Source organism: Ambystoma mexicanum, chromosome 3p (assembly GCF_040938575.1).
Source record: "Ambystoma mexicanum isolate Mex_15411 chromosome 3p, UKY_AmexF1_1, whole genome shotgun sequence".
Classification (NCBI taxonomy): Eukaryota; Metazoa; Chordata; class Amphibia; order Caudata; family Ambystomatidae; genus Ambystoma; species Ambystoma mexicanum.
The window spans coordinates 204797007-204813331 of NC_090925.1; the positions used below are offsets into that span (position 1 = coordinate 204797007).

A 16325-nucleotide genomic window follows, 5' to 3' on the forward strand; every position below is an offset into this window, starting at 1 on the left:
TGGGATAAGGTGGTGGAAATAAGATTTGCAGAGAAGGATACCCAATGGTCACGCAGCCTCGTACTTTGGGATATCTTGGTGAAAACACTGATCTGTTAATCTTGGTCTGGCCCTAGCCATGGTTGCACTATTTATTGTAATCAAGCAACATATGAGCAGTAACAAAAATGGCCACTGTGTCTTGACTTCAATTGCTTGAACGGTGCGACTGTGGTACCATCGGATATTTCCTCTGCAAATCCTTAACCCTTGCAAGGTACTGTGTGAGCACTTCCCATACACCAGTACCAATCGGAGCCCGGCAACATTGAAAATCAAAAGTCCCTTCTGCCTGGTGTTTATAGATTGTTGTGGAGATTTCAAGCGTCTTTATAGCTGACATGGTTTAAATGCCTCCTGCTCAGCTGTGCTTCCAAAGGACTGCATAATAGCTGCACAAAAAGAACCTGCTTTTAATAGGCATGGGATGGAACATTATTTCTCTACAAAAGATGATTTCCCCGATGGGGCAAGAGTTAAATAAGCACAGATACTTTCAGACACTTTTCTTGTATTTTGCCATTCCATGAAATATTTTAATTGTTTTTTTTGTTTTTTTTAACCTATTGTTGCTACAGAAAATGTGCCAGGAGAGTCGGGTAGCAGAGTGCCAGCAGCTTAGCGTCGTGTCTCACAGGCCCTCCTTTGAGCAAGGCAGTGCTGTCGCCACAGTGCCTCCCTACCTGGGCCCGGACACCCCAGCCCTACGCACCCTCAGCGAGTACGCCCGCCCCCATGTCATGTCACCCACCAATCGCAACCATCCATTCTATGTCCCTCTGGGTGCTGTGGACCCCCTGCTCGCCTACAATGTGCCCACCATGTATGGCAATGATCCAGCAGCCCGAGAGAGAGAGCTGCGGGAGCGAGAGGCACGGGAGCGAGATCTGCGGGATCGGGACTTGCGGGAAAGGCTCAAGCCTGGCTTTGAGGTGAAGCCCGGTGACCTGGACCAACTACACCCTGTACCTAGCAGCATTGAGCACTTCCAACGCCACAGTGCCTTGGCACTGCCCTCTGGGCCTGGCATGCACCCATTTCCTTTTCACCCAGGGCTGGGCCCCCTGGAGAGGGAAAGACTGGCCCTGGCAGCTGGCCCAGCACTGCGGCCTGACATGTCCTACGGAGAGCGGCTGGCAGCTGAAAGGCAGCATGCAGAGAGGGTTGCAGCGCTCAGCAATGATCCACTGGCACGGCTTCAGATGCTCAATGTGACGCCCCATCACCACCAGCACTCGCACATCCACTCGCACCTACATCTGCACCAGCAGGATGCCATCCATGCAGGTGAGGTGCAAAGTGATGCGATGCTCTTGGCATCACATGCTACAGATAGCCCCCTCAACTTTTGTCTTTCTCGGTTTGCCTCTCAAAAAATGGCGTTGGGGCTGTACCACTTTGTCTTTACAGATTCATCCCATTGTCTGTCAATTAACCCCTCTTTGTGGATTTCTGTCCCCTTTGAACTCTTCGATGCCAATTCCCTTTTTCTTTCTTCTGGTTTTGTTCTAGGCCGATAACGTCAGTTAAGCATCTTGTGGGAGTGAGAGAGCGGCACATCCCTTCCCGGGGACCCTTCTGGGTAGCACAGTGCGAGAGAGAATCTAGAAGCTCACTTCATAGGAGAATTCTTAATGAGTCACATGCTTGGCAGGCAATTCATAGTCCTCATGAGATGATTTTAAATGTATCCAAATATGCCACGGCATACACTGGCATCCATAACAGTGATTAGTCTAAAGTGTTTCTTGTTTCACAGGTGGACATCTTGGAACAAAGTGTTTTACTGTCTTGTTCACAAGCCAAAAATTATATTGGTGCTACTGGGCTGATGCTTATTGTGGAAGCGGAGGTCTCATGATCAGACTAGGTGTTTTGAAAAGGTTTTCAAAACGCCTCTCATCCTTATTAATGGGCATATTAATCCATTTAGTATGTGCCTCTGGATACCTAGAAGGAGAACTAGCGTTAATTAGATGTGCCTCTTCATTTACTGCTGTCCCTCCCATTCCCGGCCCATTCCTGACAATCACAATGCCCTTACCTGGTTTCTAGCTTTACCCTCCTTTCCTCACTCCTGTGTATCTGTTGTCTCCTCATGTTTTCCTAGGCTCTTGGGGATCAGGAGCAAATGTCCAGTGGTTGCATGATGATACCAAGCCAATTTCTGTTATTTATTTTAGCATCCGCTGCAGTGCATCCTCTGATTGATCCCCTGACTCCAGCATCTCACCTAAACCGCATACCTTACCCCACTGGGGCCATGTCAAACTCTCTGCTGCCTCATCAACTACATGAGAATGAGGTGCTTCGCCACCAGCTTTTCGGTAAGGTACTTTTTGGGAAAACTGATCATTTTAAATGCAATGCTCTATACAATGCGTTTACACTCCTGTTCCAATACTACTGTTCTCAGTCTGAACCTGCAGCAGGAATACATACACATTTTCACTCTCTGGATCTCCCCCTCTGTACTTCTACCTCTCCCTCCCTCTTGTGCTTCCCCTCCCACTCCTTCGCTCACCCACCCACCTCCCTCCCTTTCTTCCTATCTCCCTCTCCTCCCTTTCGCTCGCCCTCTTCACACAGTCCACACGCTAGAAGTCCTGTGCTCTTGCACTCACCCATTGCTGGTCTAAATTTGAGAGGGAATAGATGCACACATACATTCCATGTTCTCCAGCCCTCCAATGGCTCCGACCCCGATTAGACCTTGCTCTCTAAAGTGAAAGTGAAATTCAATCTCGTGCTCCTTCAGCCCAGAGATTTCCCTTGAATAACACTATTTTAGCTAGGGGGGTAGGGTATGGCTTTAATTTGCAGCTAAAACATATTTTGTGTGACTCTGTTAGAGGCCCATGTACTATCCTCGGTCTGCCACAGTGGTTGATCCAGAGTTTTTCACTTTGTTTGCTTGAAGGTTTATACTAGGAGTTGACATGGGGTAATCGGGTATAGAATCCTTTTACTAAATTTTGATTAAACAAAGTGAAATTCTATGGACCAAGCAGCACCTGGTGTACCCTGCACAGTATGTGATTCTAAACAGATACAAGCTGCACAAATATTGTTAAGGTAAGTAATGTTTCTCCTCATCTTTTTTTTAAGCTTATTTGTTAAATTTATTCCTTTTGGCTGTCCATCTTCAACCAACACCCGTAGCTGTTTTCACTCTCTGTATTTCCTTTCCCCATTTCTGCTCACCTCTCTTCTACCCTTTGCATCTGCCTTATTTCATCTTTAGTCCAACCTTTTCCTTTGCTCCCTTACATCTTTCCTATATCATTTTCTTTTAATCTCCGATCTTATGTTCTTTTCCTTGCATTCTCCCACTCTCTCCCAACCACCTTCTACTTCTAAATGTCCTCTTTGACCTTCCTACCTTTTCTCACTCAAGTGTCCCTTTGTGCCACTCTGCCCCACTCTGATTTGCTGGATGTTCGTTTCTTCTACAGCATCACCGTACCGTGACCTCCCTGGCTCACTCTCTGCCCCAATGTCAGCAGCACACCAGTTACAAGCCATGCATGCTCAATCAGCTGAGCTTCAGCGACTGGCTCTGGAGCAGCAACAGTGGCTACATGCGCACCACCCTCTGCATGGCATGCCCTTGTCTGGGCAGGAGGATTATTACAGGTAACGCATCTTTCTTGAGAATGTGCGTGTGTGGGGGAGTGAGGGGAGGGTTGAAAGCTACTTCCACATTTTCTGTCTTTTTTTTCCTTTACTCTCCTCATTCTTACTCCCTACACGCCTTCCTTATTCATGTGCAACATACACCGGGATAGAATCTTACAGAATATTTTGTATAACCGCACTACAGCCTTTCCATGGTGATGCAAAACTTTACCCTTTCTTATGCCTCTTATTTTCGCGACAATGTCCAATGTTAAGCACTATGGGAAAGGGTTCAATGTATGTATTCCATTGCTTTCTGTCACATCGCCCTGTGTACGTGGTGAAAGCTGTGTAATGCAAAGGAAACCTTGCAAAGAATGGCGTCGAAAAATAAAGTTAGCTGCATGTGCCGCTTATTGCATGTAATATAACCCACAGCAAGTCTTCCAGGATGCAGGGGCCTAGTGGTACATGTGCATCAGTTTTTGATCAAAGGCACAGATTGCAGAGTGTCATGGAATAATACTGCATGTTGCTTATTGCACTGGAGCATCAGCATACAGCTTTTTACTGTGCACCTTTTGACCTGATGTAATGCAGTGGAATCTGAATAGTGCAGTTGCTTGAAACAGAGTAACACTTCCTTATAACACAGGCTGCGTGACATCAAAATTACAGCGTGCATTACATTGGTGTCAAGCAACTTGTAGAATGGTAGCTGTCGGGAATATTGCCCTCGTAGTGTAGCCGAAGAATTCTTCTGACTATTATACCCTGCTGGCTGATAGTGAACAACCAGTGCGATCTAGTAACCAAAAGATAGGATGCCAAACGAAGACCAGGATGGCTGCAGTACTCAGGATAAGGTGCGCAGACACAGGAGCATAGGTAGACTGGAAGCGACTGTAAGGAAAGTGACGTAAATTATCCACAATCCGTAACAGTAATACAGTGTGAACAAAGAATAGAGGAACACTGACCTTTTGAGTTAAACACTGTCAAACCCAAAGAAATGTACCAGCCAATCTACCAGTTTACCCCTGTGGATAAGAAAATGAGACAATAAATGCTAGCTACTGGAATTGACAGGCTAATGATTACAAAAAGGAAAGTCAAAAGACACCCTTACCGTGAAGGAAGCTGTACTGGAGCAGTTGAGGCAATGATGATTCCAGGGTCCGTAGAGGAATGCAGAGAATCCAAACAGACGCCTAAGCAGGACTCACTGGCAGTCTCAAGTTCAAAGTACACACAAAGTTTTAAATCCAAACAGAAGATCCAGAACCAAAATCCAAAGTATCCGTAAACCAAGGCAGTTCAAAGGAAGTCCGTAGCAATCCAAAAGGCAAACAAACGTAGGCTAGTTCGAAATCCGTGGACGTTCCGAGGTCAAAGCAGTACAATGAATGGATCAAACAAAGTTCAGACACCAAAGGGGCAGAAGACAGGCAATATCCAGGGACAGCCCGAAATCCGATACACAGGAAGGCAGTTCCAAGATGGGCGGGGAAAGGGAGGGAAGGTAAACAAGATTCAATGATACAAAGTAACGCCACTGGAAACCAGGAAGTTCAGAAGCACCGAGTGATTCCCGGCGGCGCTATTTAAACAATCACGTGAGCGCATAGTGATCACGTGAACACGCTAGCAGCACGCCGGAGGCGGGGCAATAATGAAACGACAGGACGCCAGCGTTGCCAAGCCAACTTCCATGCGCCTGGTAATCCTCGTCTTAAAGGGCCAGAACCTGTCGGAGCATGGCTTCTCTTGCGAACAACAAAGGGGGCCACAAATGTTCTTGAGCCTGAAGCTTTATTCATGACAGGTAGCCATGTATTTCACATTATGGTGCTAAGTAAAAACCTTGGCACAACTCCACATGACTTGCCTTATATAAAATGCTCAATGATGTATGGCACGTTTTTATGTCTTAATATAGTCGCCTAAATCTGTAAACGTACCCCAGACCGAATAAAATGTTGATTTTACTTACGTTGTGGGGCTTAGCACGCTAACAATGGTTTTCTGTAACGGTCTGTGTAATGGCTCAGTTCACGAAAATGTAGGGTTTCACAGGAAGTTTTTAAGAATACCATTGAACTTATTTGCATCGTACACATTTCCCCATACCTTCACACGTTTCACCATAACTCATCTACCAACGTAAGGCACCTATCCGTGAGATTACACTCTCCTATCCGTGAGATTGCACTATGAGCCATATGTGCCAAACTAGTTTACTGTTGATGCTCTCATCCCCTAAGAAATTAACTTCTCACCTAAAAAGCAGGAAAGGTTTCTAATCCAAACACCAAAAGAAACTCTTGCATCACACTTTTGTGTTGCAGAAGCCTTTGCGTAGCCTGTCCACACTGAGCCAACAAGCAACACTCCATAACACCTTTGGGTGTTGGGGGCAACGCTGCCCTCACAGCCACTCTCACCCGCATTAGACATATCTTATTCTCATGCCCTGAGACTGCCTACAGCGCTAAGATGCCATGACAATGTTGAGAATTGTGCTTTATAAAAGTCACCTAAAGTGGCAGTGACACACTGTGTATGCTTAACTGACTTGTTTCACCTGTCTCACTGCACTATTCTGACCTTTGATTAAGATTATGCAGATTGCATAGGCCGTGGACAGAACCGCAATGTGTAGAATGGCAGTGTACCTCTGTGAGCACGGGTGAAGCAAACAATTCTGGTGCTGCATATTACTGAGAAGGGTCAGTTTCCTCAATATATTTGCTTTCCACTGGACCAAGCAAACACCTTCATGCAACTTCCTATATGCACTTGTGACCCCCCCTCACCCTGGGTATCTACAGTGGTATTTCTTTAGTATATTCCAAAGGACGTTGTGGGACACAACATAGACCAATTTCCTGTAAGAATGTCCTGCTTTTCCTTTCCCTTTTTAAGTCCCTTGAGGATTACAATTGAATATTTTTCAGCATGATTATTTGGCATTTATATAGCGCTCTATATATCATTGGTATAGCCTTAAAGTGCTGGTAGTTTGAATGCCCTCGGGGACCGTAGTCCAGGTTAGTTGAGAGAGTAAGTTGTCAATAGGGTGCTTGGGTGCACCAGTTATGTGTGCAGCTGATGTCATTGTCTGATGGTAGCTGCATCCTAGCATTAGGTGTGGTGGCATTGATATCAGTTAAATGTGTGCAGTCTGGAGGGTGGACACCAAGACTGGGTTCTGGCTGCTTTAGGCCTGCGTAGGCCGCTTATGTGCGCAGCTAGGCTGGTTTGTCATGTGATGTAGCTGTGTTTTATTAGAATGATGAGGGGTGCATGGGGTAATGTTCGTATGTGAGCGGCTAGGCCGAAATTGATCGAAGGGTGTAGCTGCACTCGAATTGTGTGATGGTGTAGAGCATAGTGATATGGGAGGTGAGTGTTTGGGTGGAGTTATGGCCTGCGCTTCTTAATAGTGACTTAGTAATCGTATTCAGCTGCGTCATTGCTTGGGATCTCATTAAGCATTAGTCATCGTGATGCAAGGTTCAATCGCTTCAGGTGATTGTGGTCGATATTACAGAAAGAGCCACGTTTTCAGAACTTTGCGGAAGTCAAGTAATCTTGGGTGTGTCGAATATGTGGGGGAAGCGAGTTCCACAGAGTTGGGGCCAAGGTAGAGAAGGCGGATCCTCCGATCCCGACAGAATTAGAGATTGGAATCACTAGAAGTAGGGCAGTGCTAGATCTTAGGGTGCGGGATGCGAGGTATGGTATTATCTTTTCTTGTAGGTACAACAGGCCGGTCTTGTGCACTGCTCGGTGAGTGATGCATAGGGTCTTGAATTTGGCCCTTCGTCTGACTGGAAGCCATTGGAGGGATCGGAGAGCTGGTGAGATGTGGTTTCTTGGACCCAGTGCAAGGAGCAGTTTTGCAGCAGCATTTTGTGCTCTTTGGAGTTTGAGTTGGTATTCCAGAGCTCCTAGGTATAGGGAGTTGGCATAGTCCAGTCTCAATATCACAATAGACATAATTGAGGAAGGTCTGTTTGGGTAGGAGAGGTAGGAAAAAATGCATCTGAGAAGTTTGAGGTGGTAGTGACAGCATTTTGACTTGTTGATCTGACGGTAGAGGGTTCATAGTGCAGCCTAGGTTTTTCACTATATCTGGGGGGGGGGTGGATGTGGTAGAAGGGGTGTAGCAGGGTTCAAAAGGAGGTGGTTTATTGTCATCCATCGGTCAATATTGTGGAGACAGGCTTCGAGGTCGGGAAGGGGGTTGGTGCCTGACTTGGGAAATCTTAGGATAATTTGGGTATCATCAGTGCAGTTGTAACAGGAGATGTGCATGCAAATGATTCCTGGTAGAGTGGTCCTATAGAGGTTGAACAGGAGAGGAGACAGGCATGCGCCTTGGGGTACTCCAATGTTCACTGAGCAAGCAGTTGAGACATAGGGGAGAGGAGGGTTATTTGTTTTCTGTTGCTGAGGAAGGAGGCGATCCATTTGAGAGCAGTGCCACGTATTCCTATGAATTGAAGGCAGTCACAGAGGATTGAGTGGTTAACCGCGTCAAAGGCTGCAGAGAGATCGAGGAGAATTAATGTGGTGCAGCCTTCAGTCTGCAGTGACTTTGAGATCATCCCAGATCGATATCAGAGTGGTTTCAGTTCCATGTCCCGGTCTGAAGCCTGATTGTGCGGCGTCGAGGAGACAGTTGGATCCTACAAAGGAGTTGAGATGGGAGTAAGCAGTCCGGTCAATGAGTTAGTTTTGCGAGAAATCTGGTGTTGTAGATTTGTCTGTAATTCTTGGGGTCAAGCGGGTCAAGGGATGCCTTTTTTAGAAGTGGCTTGACATGCACTATTTTGAAGGCATCAGGGAAAATGCCAGAGGTGGGGGGTTCACTTAGAATGGCTTTTGCATGTTCTCCTGCGCAGGTAGACGAGAATATTTCTTTCAGGACAGAGGCTGGGCAGGGGTCGAGGGGCGACCCGAAGGGTTTGCTGGCTGATGGGTAAAGGAATTTGTCTCTGGAGATGGGTTTGAAGGAGTCAAAGGTAGGGAAATGGGCATCGGGCAATGGGATCAGGAGGGGTCAGTGATGGGGTGAATTTGGGGGTGGTGGGAAGAGGTAGGACCGTTTGGTGTTAAGGGATGTCCTGTCAAGAGTGGTGTTGTAGAAGTGTAGCGAGGGGGAGTCGCAGAGTGATTGTGTTTGAGAGGATTGGGTAGAGGAGCAAGTGGGTTTGACAAATTCTGAAATGATCATGTGGAGTTCTTTGCTGCGGTTGCCACATTTGAGAATTTGTTTATTGTAATAAGCTTTTCGAGGGGATTGGGTCCTCCGACGTATTCCATATCTATGACAGTTATCACCACAGCTGTGTTGCTTCGGAAAATCTTTCGCCGTCTGCGTCGATGAAGTCGATACGCCACCCTCGAGGACCTTCTCCGACGGCCGATGTTATAAGTAGGACGCACAACGCCCGTAGCCTCAGTTCCGTTATTTCCGCGAACGTATTCGCTTCGGGAATCTCGGCGCGCCTTGACTCTCTGGAGTTTGTTGTTTCTCGGTTCTTCGAACCTGTTCGTTTTGTGAAGTTTCTTCTTCGTGAAGGATGTCTACCTCATCTTCCACCCCACGTCCGGGATTTAAGAAGTGCGGGGACTGTGGGTCCAAGATGTCGGTTACGGACTCGCACAACGCCTGCCTCTGGTGCCTCAGGGAGGCCCATGACACGGATGACTGTGTCGACTGCCAGTCGCTCATGTCTAAAGCCTTGCGGGAGCAAAAGAAGAAGTTATCGGTAGATAAGGTGTCTAAGCCACTGAAGTCGAGGTCTGCAGGGCTTTCGACGGACGATTCGAGAGGCGACTCTCCGCGTAGTCGTCGGAAGTCCAGTGGGTCTCGGACTCGGTCCCGCCACTCCTCTGCCTCTTCGAGGCACTCCCGGAAGTGCCGTCATCGGTCGCCTTCCTCGTCCGAGGACTCCGCCCATCGGCGGGTCGCTTACCCTACCAAGCAGGCAACGCCGGAGGAATGGGCTTCCTTCGGGAAGAAAATGTTAGCGATTCTCGAATCGCAGGGCACCCGTCCGTCTGCGCCTCCGAGTGGTGTCGGTTGTGATCGGTCGAGAGATACCGCTCGCACGCCTTCGGGCTCGGGTGGTCGGCACGATTTGCGGGAGAGGTCCTGCTCGGACAAGGGGAATCATTCTCGTCATGCCCGGTCCAGGTACCGGTCCTCGACGCTCTCAAGGCCGTGTGAACCTGTGATGTCTTTGAGGAAGACGTCGACGCCGGTGGCGCCGAGGTCGTCGACTGACTTTTTCGAGGCCCCGCCTGTACCCAGGCTGTCGAAGGACACGCTCAGTCAGGGCTCCGGCCTCGAGGCCTGTGTCAACACCATCAATGCTGTCGGCGCCGCGTTCGGCATCGATTCACTCGATGCCCTCGACGCCTTTCGAGGCCGTGTCGACGGGGGTACCCCGAGGCTCGGTGGAACCCCCTAGACAGGCTCTGGCCAAGGTCAAGCATGGCTTTGGTTCACAATCTGTGCCTTCTTACCGCCATCTTGAGTTTATTTCAGAGGTGGATGAGGGCTATGACGATGGCATGGTTCCTAATACGGTGCCAGACGAGATTCTCTCGGGCCATAGCCAATTTGAGGACCTGAGGCAGTCCCTGCACGATGCTAGTGGGCTGGACACCTCTCCGGAGGTGGAGTTTTGTAGGCTTGAGCCTGGCATTCTTGCAGACTCCTCATACCGACACCTTATGTCGAGGGTCACCGAGTACTTGGGATGGTCTGCTCCCCCGGGAGAGTCTCTTCAGGATGACCTTACGGATATCCTCGACCTTGGTCCGCCAAATGAGAGGCTCCATAGGCTTGATCCTAGGAGAGCGTTAAGCAAGCGGGGCGTGAGGGGGTGAGAGGAATTAGTGAGTCATTAAGCCAGGAGTCGAAAGAGTCGATGGTTAAGGCTCTATCAGGGGGTGGGAGGGTGTTGCAGGGGGCCGAAGAAGCAGGGCTTCGACTAGGTCGGGAAGGATCTTGACTTTGTTCCAGCATTTGAGATCCCGGGGAGGGGCCGGGGGAGCTGTAGTAGGAGGCGCAGGGGTGTGGATAGAGAAAGGGATGGCATAGTGGTCAGTCCTGATGAGTGGTTTGGGATGGGATATATAAACCAGGTAATGGGAGCTGAAAATTGCATCTAGGGTGTGCCCATTTTAGTGGGTTGGACCTGTCTTTTGATGGGAAAGGATGAGCGCATCAAGAGGGTCAACCAGCGGATGAGTCATGGGGTTGTTGGGGGTATCGAACCAGATATTGACGTCTCCTAGGAGTGTAAGAGATGGATGATTTACTTGAATGGTAGCTATTGAATCACATAGGTTGTTCGCGAAATGTTTGTCGTATCCAGGGGGTCTGTAGATGAGGAGGAAGCTGTGGGTGAAGGTCGTGGGATACTAGAAGGGATTCACAGGAGGCAATGCATGTCTGGGATTCGACGAGTGAGATGGTGAAGTGACGATTGAAGAGGACTGCCACTCAGCCACCTCTGGCGAGTCTATTGTGGGTGATAGAGTAGCCAGGGGTGAAGGCTTCATGTGTTACAGGGGCAAAGTCGTCGGAGAACCAGGTTTCAGTGATAAAAATGAGGTCCGCCTTGTCGGAGGTTAGGATGTCAAAGATGCTGTGTCTGTTTCTTGCTACCGAGCGGGCATTAAAGAGGATGCAAGTGACTTTGTGAGGGGATGTGGATTTTGTGGTGCTCATCGGAGTGCGGGCTTGAGGGACAGGGCTGCCCGGTGGGGTGGTGGGTGTGGTAGGAACATTCAGGGGTGTTGAGACAGGTTGAGGAGGGGTACGGGAGGGGCTGGGTGCCTGAGCGTCTGCTGAGAGGTTTACATCGATGGAGGGTGGGCAGAGTAGGCGGGCGTTGGTAGGAATGTGGGACGAGGGGTGGGTCAGGGGGGGGTTGGGAGGGTGGTGATTGGATCGGAAGGTGTGAGGGGGTTTAAGTGGGTAGATTTTGGAATGAGTCTAGGGAGCGATGGTGGTTTAGGTGTAGAGGGTGAGAAGTCGAGAGAAAAGGGGTGGAAACTGGGGGAGGGAGGAGAGTCTGGGCGGGTGGGCTGAGACAGAAATGAGGAGTAGAGGGTCGAGGGAGAAGACAAGTCATGTTTTCTGCATTTTGTGGGTTTTGGTGCCATAGGGGCGTGAGAGGGTGGGTGGTTCAGAGGGGGAGAGAGATGAGGCTGCTGTTGTAGGAAGGGCAAGCCGCGCTACCTTCAGAGAGCGGAAGGGATAAGAGGGTGGTGGTTTGTTAGCGGGGGTGGAGTAGGGGTTATGGGATTTGGAGGGGTTGGTATGGGAGGTTGGTCGATGGGATGGTGTGTTCTCCAGTGGGCTAAGGGGGAGGAAGTGGGCAGCATGGGAGGTCGGTAGAGAGGGAGGGGAGTTCCTTAGAGGGCACAAGGATGAAGTGGAGGTGGGTTTGCGCCGTTTGGCGAGCCAGAGGGCTCCCCTGGCTTGGGAGTTTGATAGAGGGCGTGGGGTATTAGGGTGTTCTCAATAAATGTCAGAGGGAGAGTGGAAGTCGATGTGTTGGGGTGGGATGGAGGAAGGGGGTTAAGTGCTTGAGGGGTCAGTTGTTTGGCGCGCCAGAGTGCTCCTCTAATCTTAGAGTTGGATGAGGGATGATGGTAGGAGAGTGTGCGGGCGGTGTCTGGGTGTATTGGGTGCTAGAGCGCAGGCCATGCGCCGCAAGGGCAGGGGGGTGGGTATGGTGCGGGGAGGCTAGGGGCCAGGACTGGTTGGAGAGGGGGTATATCAGGAGTTGGAATCCCCATCCCGGGGGAGGTCAGTGCAGTACCTACAGGTTGACGAACTAGTAACAGTAGGATGTATAGGCCCAAGATGTACCATCTGCGTCTAGATTCTGGTCACCGGAGCATTGGGAGAGGACCAAAGAGGGCAGCGGTAGGGAGTTCTAAGGGAGGGGCAGTGGCAACTAAATCATATAATTATCACAGTGTGCACTTTCTAGAAGTGAATCGATCACAGTGGGCACTTTCTAGATACGGGTTAAGCCAACAGGAGCAACTTCTAGGTCACAGAGGGCACCTTCTAGATAAGAGTCAATGCAGCAAGAGCCAATCTACAAGTGTGTGGAACAAGTAAATCACAGTAATATCTTGGAGGGTGCTTCTAGATGTGTGGGAGGCTAAGTGTGTGGGACAGGCAGAATGAGACACAGTAATATCTCAGGGGGCACCTTTTAGATTCGAGTTAAGCTAACAGGAGCAGTTCTGAGTGAGCGGCACAGGCAAGTAAATCGGAGTAATCTCTCAGTGGACACTATTAAGATGTGAATCAGTGTAACTTTCAAGGAGTGAGTCAATCAAACAGACAAAATCCAAGTGTGTGACATAGGCAGATCTTCGTACTATCACAGAGGGCGCCTTCTACATGAGAATTGGCACATTCCAGAAGTGAAACAGTGCTGCAAGAACAGTGTCTAAGTGAGCGGCATTGGCAAATAACTAACAGTACTACCATAGTGGGCACTTTCTAGATATGAGTCAATGCAGCAAGAACAGTTCCCTAAGGTGTGAAGGTGTGACGTAGGCTAACATTTACAGTACTAGTTTGCAAAGAGGTGGGGCTTCCAGGGTAGAGTGATTGCTCTACTCGCACCCCGACCACTCTTACCTTTTCTGTAGCTGCTGGTTGACGGGTCCCAAACCACCAACAAAATTAGCAAAAACAAAGGCCCAGAAGGGTCCTCTGTTGATTTAACTCACCTGTGACGCCTAATTATTAATACAGATTATTTGTTTAGGAACATTTTTCATTATTACCCTTTGGCAGGGTCACAGTTTGTCTCTACCCGGACAACACTTTGACAACTGTGACACTAAGACAACTGCAGTGGTGATGTACACAATTTAAAAATCAAATGGTATAACCTATTACCACTAGATGGGATGTTAATTCATCTGAAACATTTTTTTTACAACAAGCTACATTACTATTGTTGACGACTATGAAGATGTTCAACGCATCAGCCAAACCCGGATAAATATTGAAAGGGTTTCAAAGTAAGGCATGACACAGAAGGCATTTGACCAATTCGCCTGCAACTGGTCATCAGGCGGGCCATAGCACAGAATACATTTTACAAGGAAAGCTATAGAATTTGTAAGATCATCAAAAATTGAATTCCCAGGAATTTCATAAATTGCTTATTCTTTAACTTCTCGTACCCTTTTTTATCTTTCTTGTTAACCCTCCTTCCTGTTGTTCTACTTTTTCGTGTACAAGCATGACCTTAACTTTACTTTGTTCACTCATTTTTCCTTTCTCTCTCTCTCTCTCCTATCCTTCTACCCATCGTTCTGTTCCTCCTTTGAATTGTTCTCAATTTTCATTCCCTAAGACTTAACCTTGATTTGCAGACCAACTTGTTTCATTTACCATTCTGCTCCTTCTAGTCTTGTACAGACTCTAATCTCTCTCTCAGACGCTTTCTTTTTTTTTGTAGTCACCTGAAGAAGGAGAGCGATAAACCATTGTAAGAAGAAGAGAAATAGACGTGGGAGATGACATCACTTGGTCCAGCATCGCACAGGGTTTGGGTTCCAGGAAGGATGCCAACCAAGGGAATGGATAAACCTGGACTCGTGTGTTGAGGACAGTAAGGTAGTCCGCAGAGCTGGATGCTTCATGAGGTCAAGGAGGAGCACTTCCTCATCCACGCAGCAGGATGCAGTGAAAAATTGACAAGCAAAGGCTGAGACCTGGCAGTTTCTGGGCCTAGAGGTGGTTCTGTTCGGATCAGTACCAATTTGACTGTGGATTGTATATTCCCCAACCCATTTTAAATGTCGCAGTTAATCGTGTGATGATATAACCATGCTTAAAGACTTCCTCCGCCCTCAAAGTACTTGCACTCTCTTTCTATATCCACCTGCGTCCTTTTAAAACAGAAAAAACATTAAGTAGGAGGGGGCACACTTAACTATTTCTCAGTCTCTCTCCAAATATATAAATATATATATATATATATAAAAAGGGTATGACAACAAGGAAGTGTCCCTCTGCGACGCAACACAATTGGTTTCCCGCAGCTTTAAGGCAGAAGAAGATAAGGAGACCCTTGGTTACCCCACATACACCCTTAAACCCTGAATCTCACCTAGGAAGGTGACCTGCGAAATGACAAGAGACAAGGTTGGGCTAGCACTTAACGGAAGTCTAAAAAGCATTGGGATGCATTTCAAGGAAGGGAATGGGGGACTTGGCACTCCACACTGGGACAAATGGGACATTTACAATATGAATTTTCCAACTACAAAGGTTCCAAGATAGGGCGTGCTTACTGGGATGTATGCAATCTTTTATGCCTTTGCTCATAAATGGAGTGTTAACTATTCACGTATGCATTGGTAGTAAATCTTGTTTTTCATAAGACTTTTTGGTTTTGGTTTCCATGTACCATGGAGTGTGTGTTAATGCAGGTGGGCTCTGTCCGTGGAGTCTTTAATGACCTTCCTTTCATATGTAGCATTCCTACCACAAAGTGGGGAGTGACTACACTAGCTGCATTATGAGTGGGTGTTTTGCCACAAACTATCAATGGGCCCAAGGAACAGCCCCCCCCCCCCCATGCTGCCTACGGGGAAGGACCATACTGCAAGGTTCAAGCTCCTAATTCGAAACTCCAAATGTTCAGCTGCAAAAGCATAACCTATTTTAATGGAATATCCCAAGCACTGGGTCCAAAATAGAAACGTTTCATATTAGCTGAAGGAGTAGCACCTCCCACTATGTGTGCAGGGAAGAGTGTTTTATCGCTAGCTTTCGGCTCTCAACCATTACTACGTTGCAGGATCGGCACACTTCTCTGTTGCAGCAGTTGGAGCTGGAAGGCAAATCCACTGGCCATTCCTCGTACTGCCAACAATGAACTCTACAGTTGAGCTGAGGGGGCAGTATCTTGCACATTGCTAAAAGGACAATCTTGCCACAAGCTTCCTATTGCTACTCTGCTGATCTGAAGGTACAGCTTTCATCACTGCCCTGCCAGTAGCGAGAACAATTATCTGTGCAACATTTTCATGGACTCCAACGGAGCAAAGGTTCAGCTGCAATGATTCTGGCTGCCAAATAATTTGACAGCAGTGTGGTTTGCCCTGTCATATTGCTGTTCCTCCATGGTACTTGAATAAGATTTTAGAAATACATTTTCCAGCATCCTGTATGCCCCTTCCCTCCCAGTTCTTCATCTCTTGAGCTGTTAAAATAAATAAACTGGCCCTTCCAACTGTTTGACCTCACCCAGGTGTTCAAGGCTGGGTGGTTGTTCAAGGCTGGGTGGTGGGTGGGGGAGGAGGGATGAGCGGATTCTACTTGAGGCGTATTAAGAATATTTTGCTCATTGGTGTACAAGCCCTTTTGGTAGCAGGAGAGTGTGTGATGTGGTTGAGCCAGACGCTAATCCTAGGTGTACAGCCAAGTGATAACTCCATCCCTGCCATGATGGAAGGAGCCGAAATGAAGGTAAGACCAGTTTGCACAGATTTCTTTTGTTGAACAGATCCTGATACTTTGTATCATATATAACAAATTGGCACCCCTTTGTATCACTTGAGGAGTTTTCACCCTCTCAATTAACCACACTGTGTGA

General features: G+C 48.1%; 1 protein-coding gene across 3 annotated transcripts in view; it reads left to right on the top strand.

Moving 5' to 3' along the window:
* The window catches only part of ATN1 (atrophin 1), a 414646-nt gene extending 398671 nt beyond the window's left edge, over positions 1 to 15975 (top strand). For 2 of the 3 annotated variants that reach the window (XM_069650648.1, XM_069650647.1), the window contains exons 7-10: positions 618 to 1326; positions 2223 to 2366; positions 3495 to 3675; positions 14160 to 15975. In XM_069650648.1, coding sequence (XP_069506749.1) covers positions 618 to 1326; positions 2223 to 2366; positions 3495 to 3675; positions 14160 to 14214 — 1089 coding nt within the window. In that variant the 3' untranslated portion in view covers positions 14215 to 15975. The remainder of the gene's footprint in view (positions 1 to 617; positions 1327 to 2222; positions 2367 to 3494; positions 3676 to 14159) is intronic. The other variant, XM_069650649.1, reaches the window with a different exon arrangement.
* Positions 15976 to 16325: the final 350 nt, after the last annotated feature.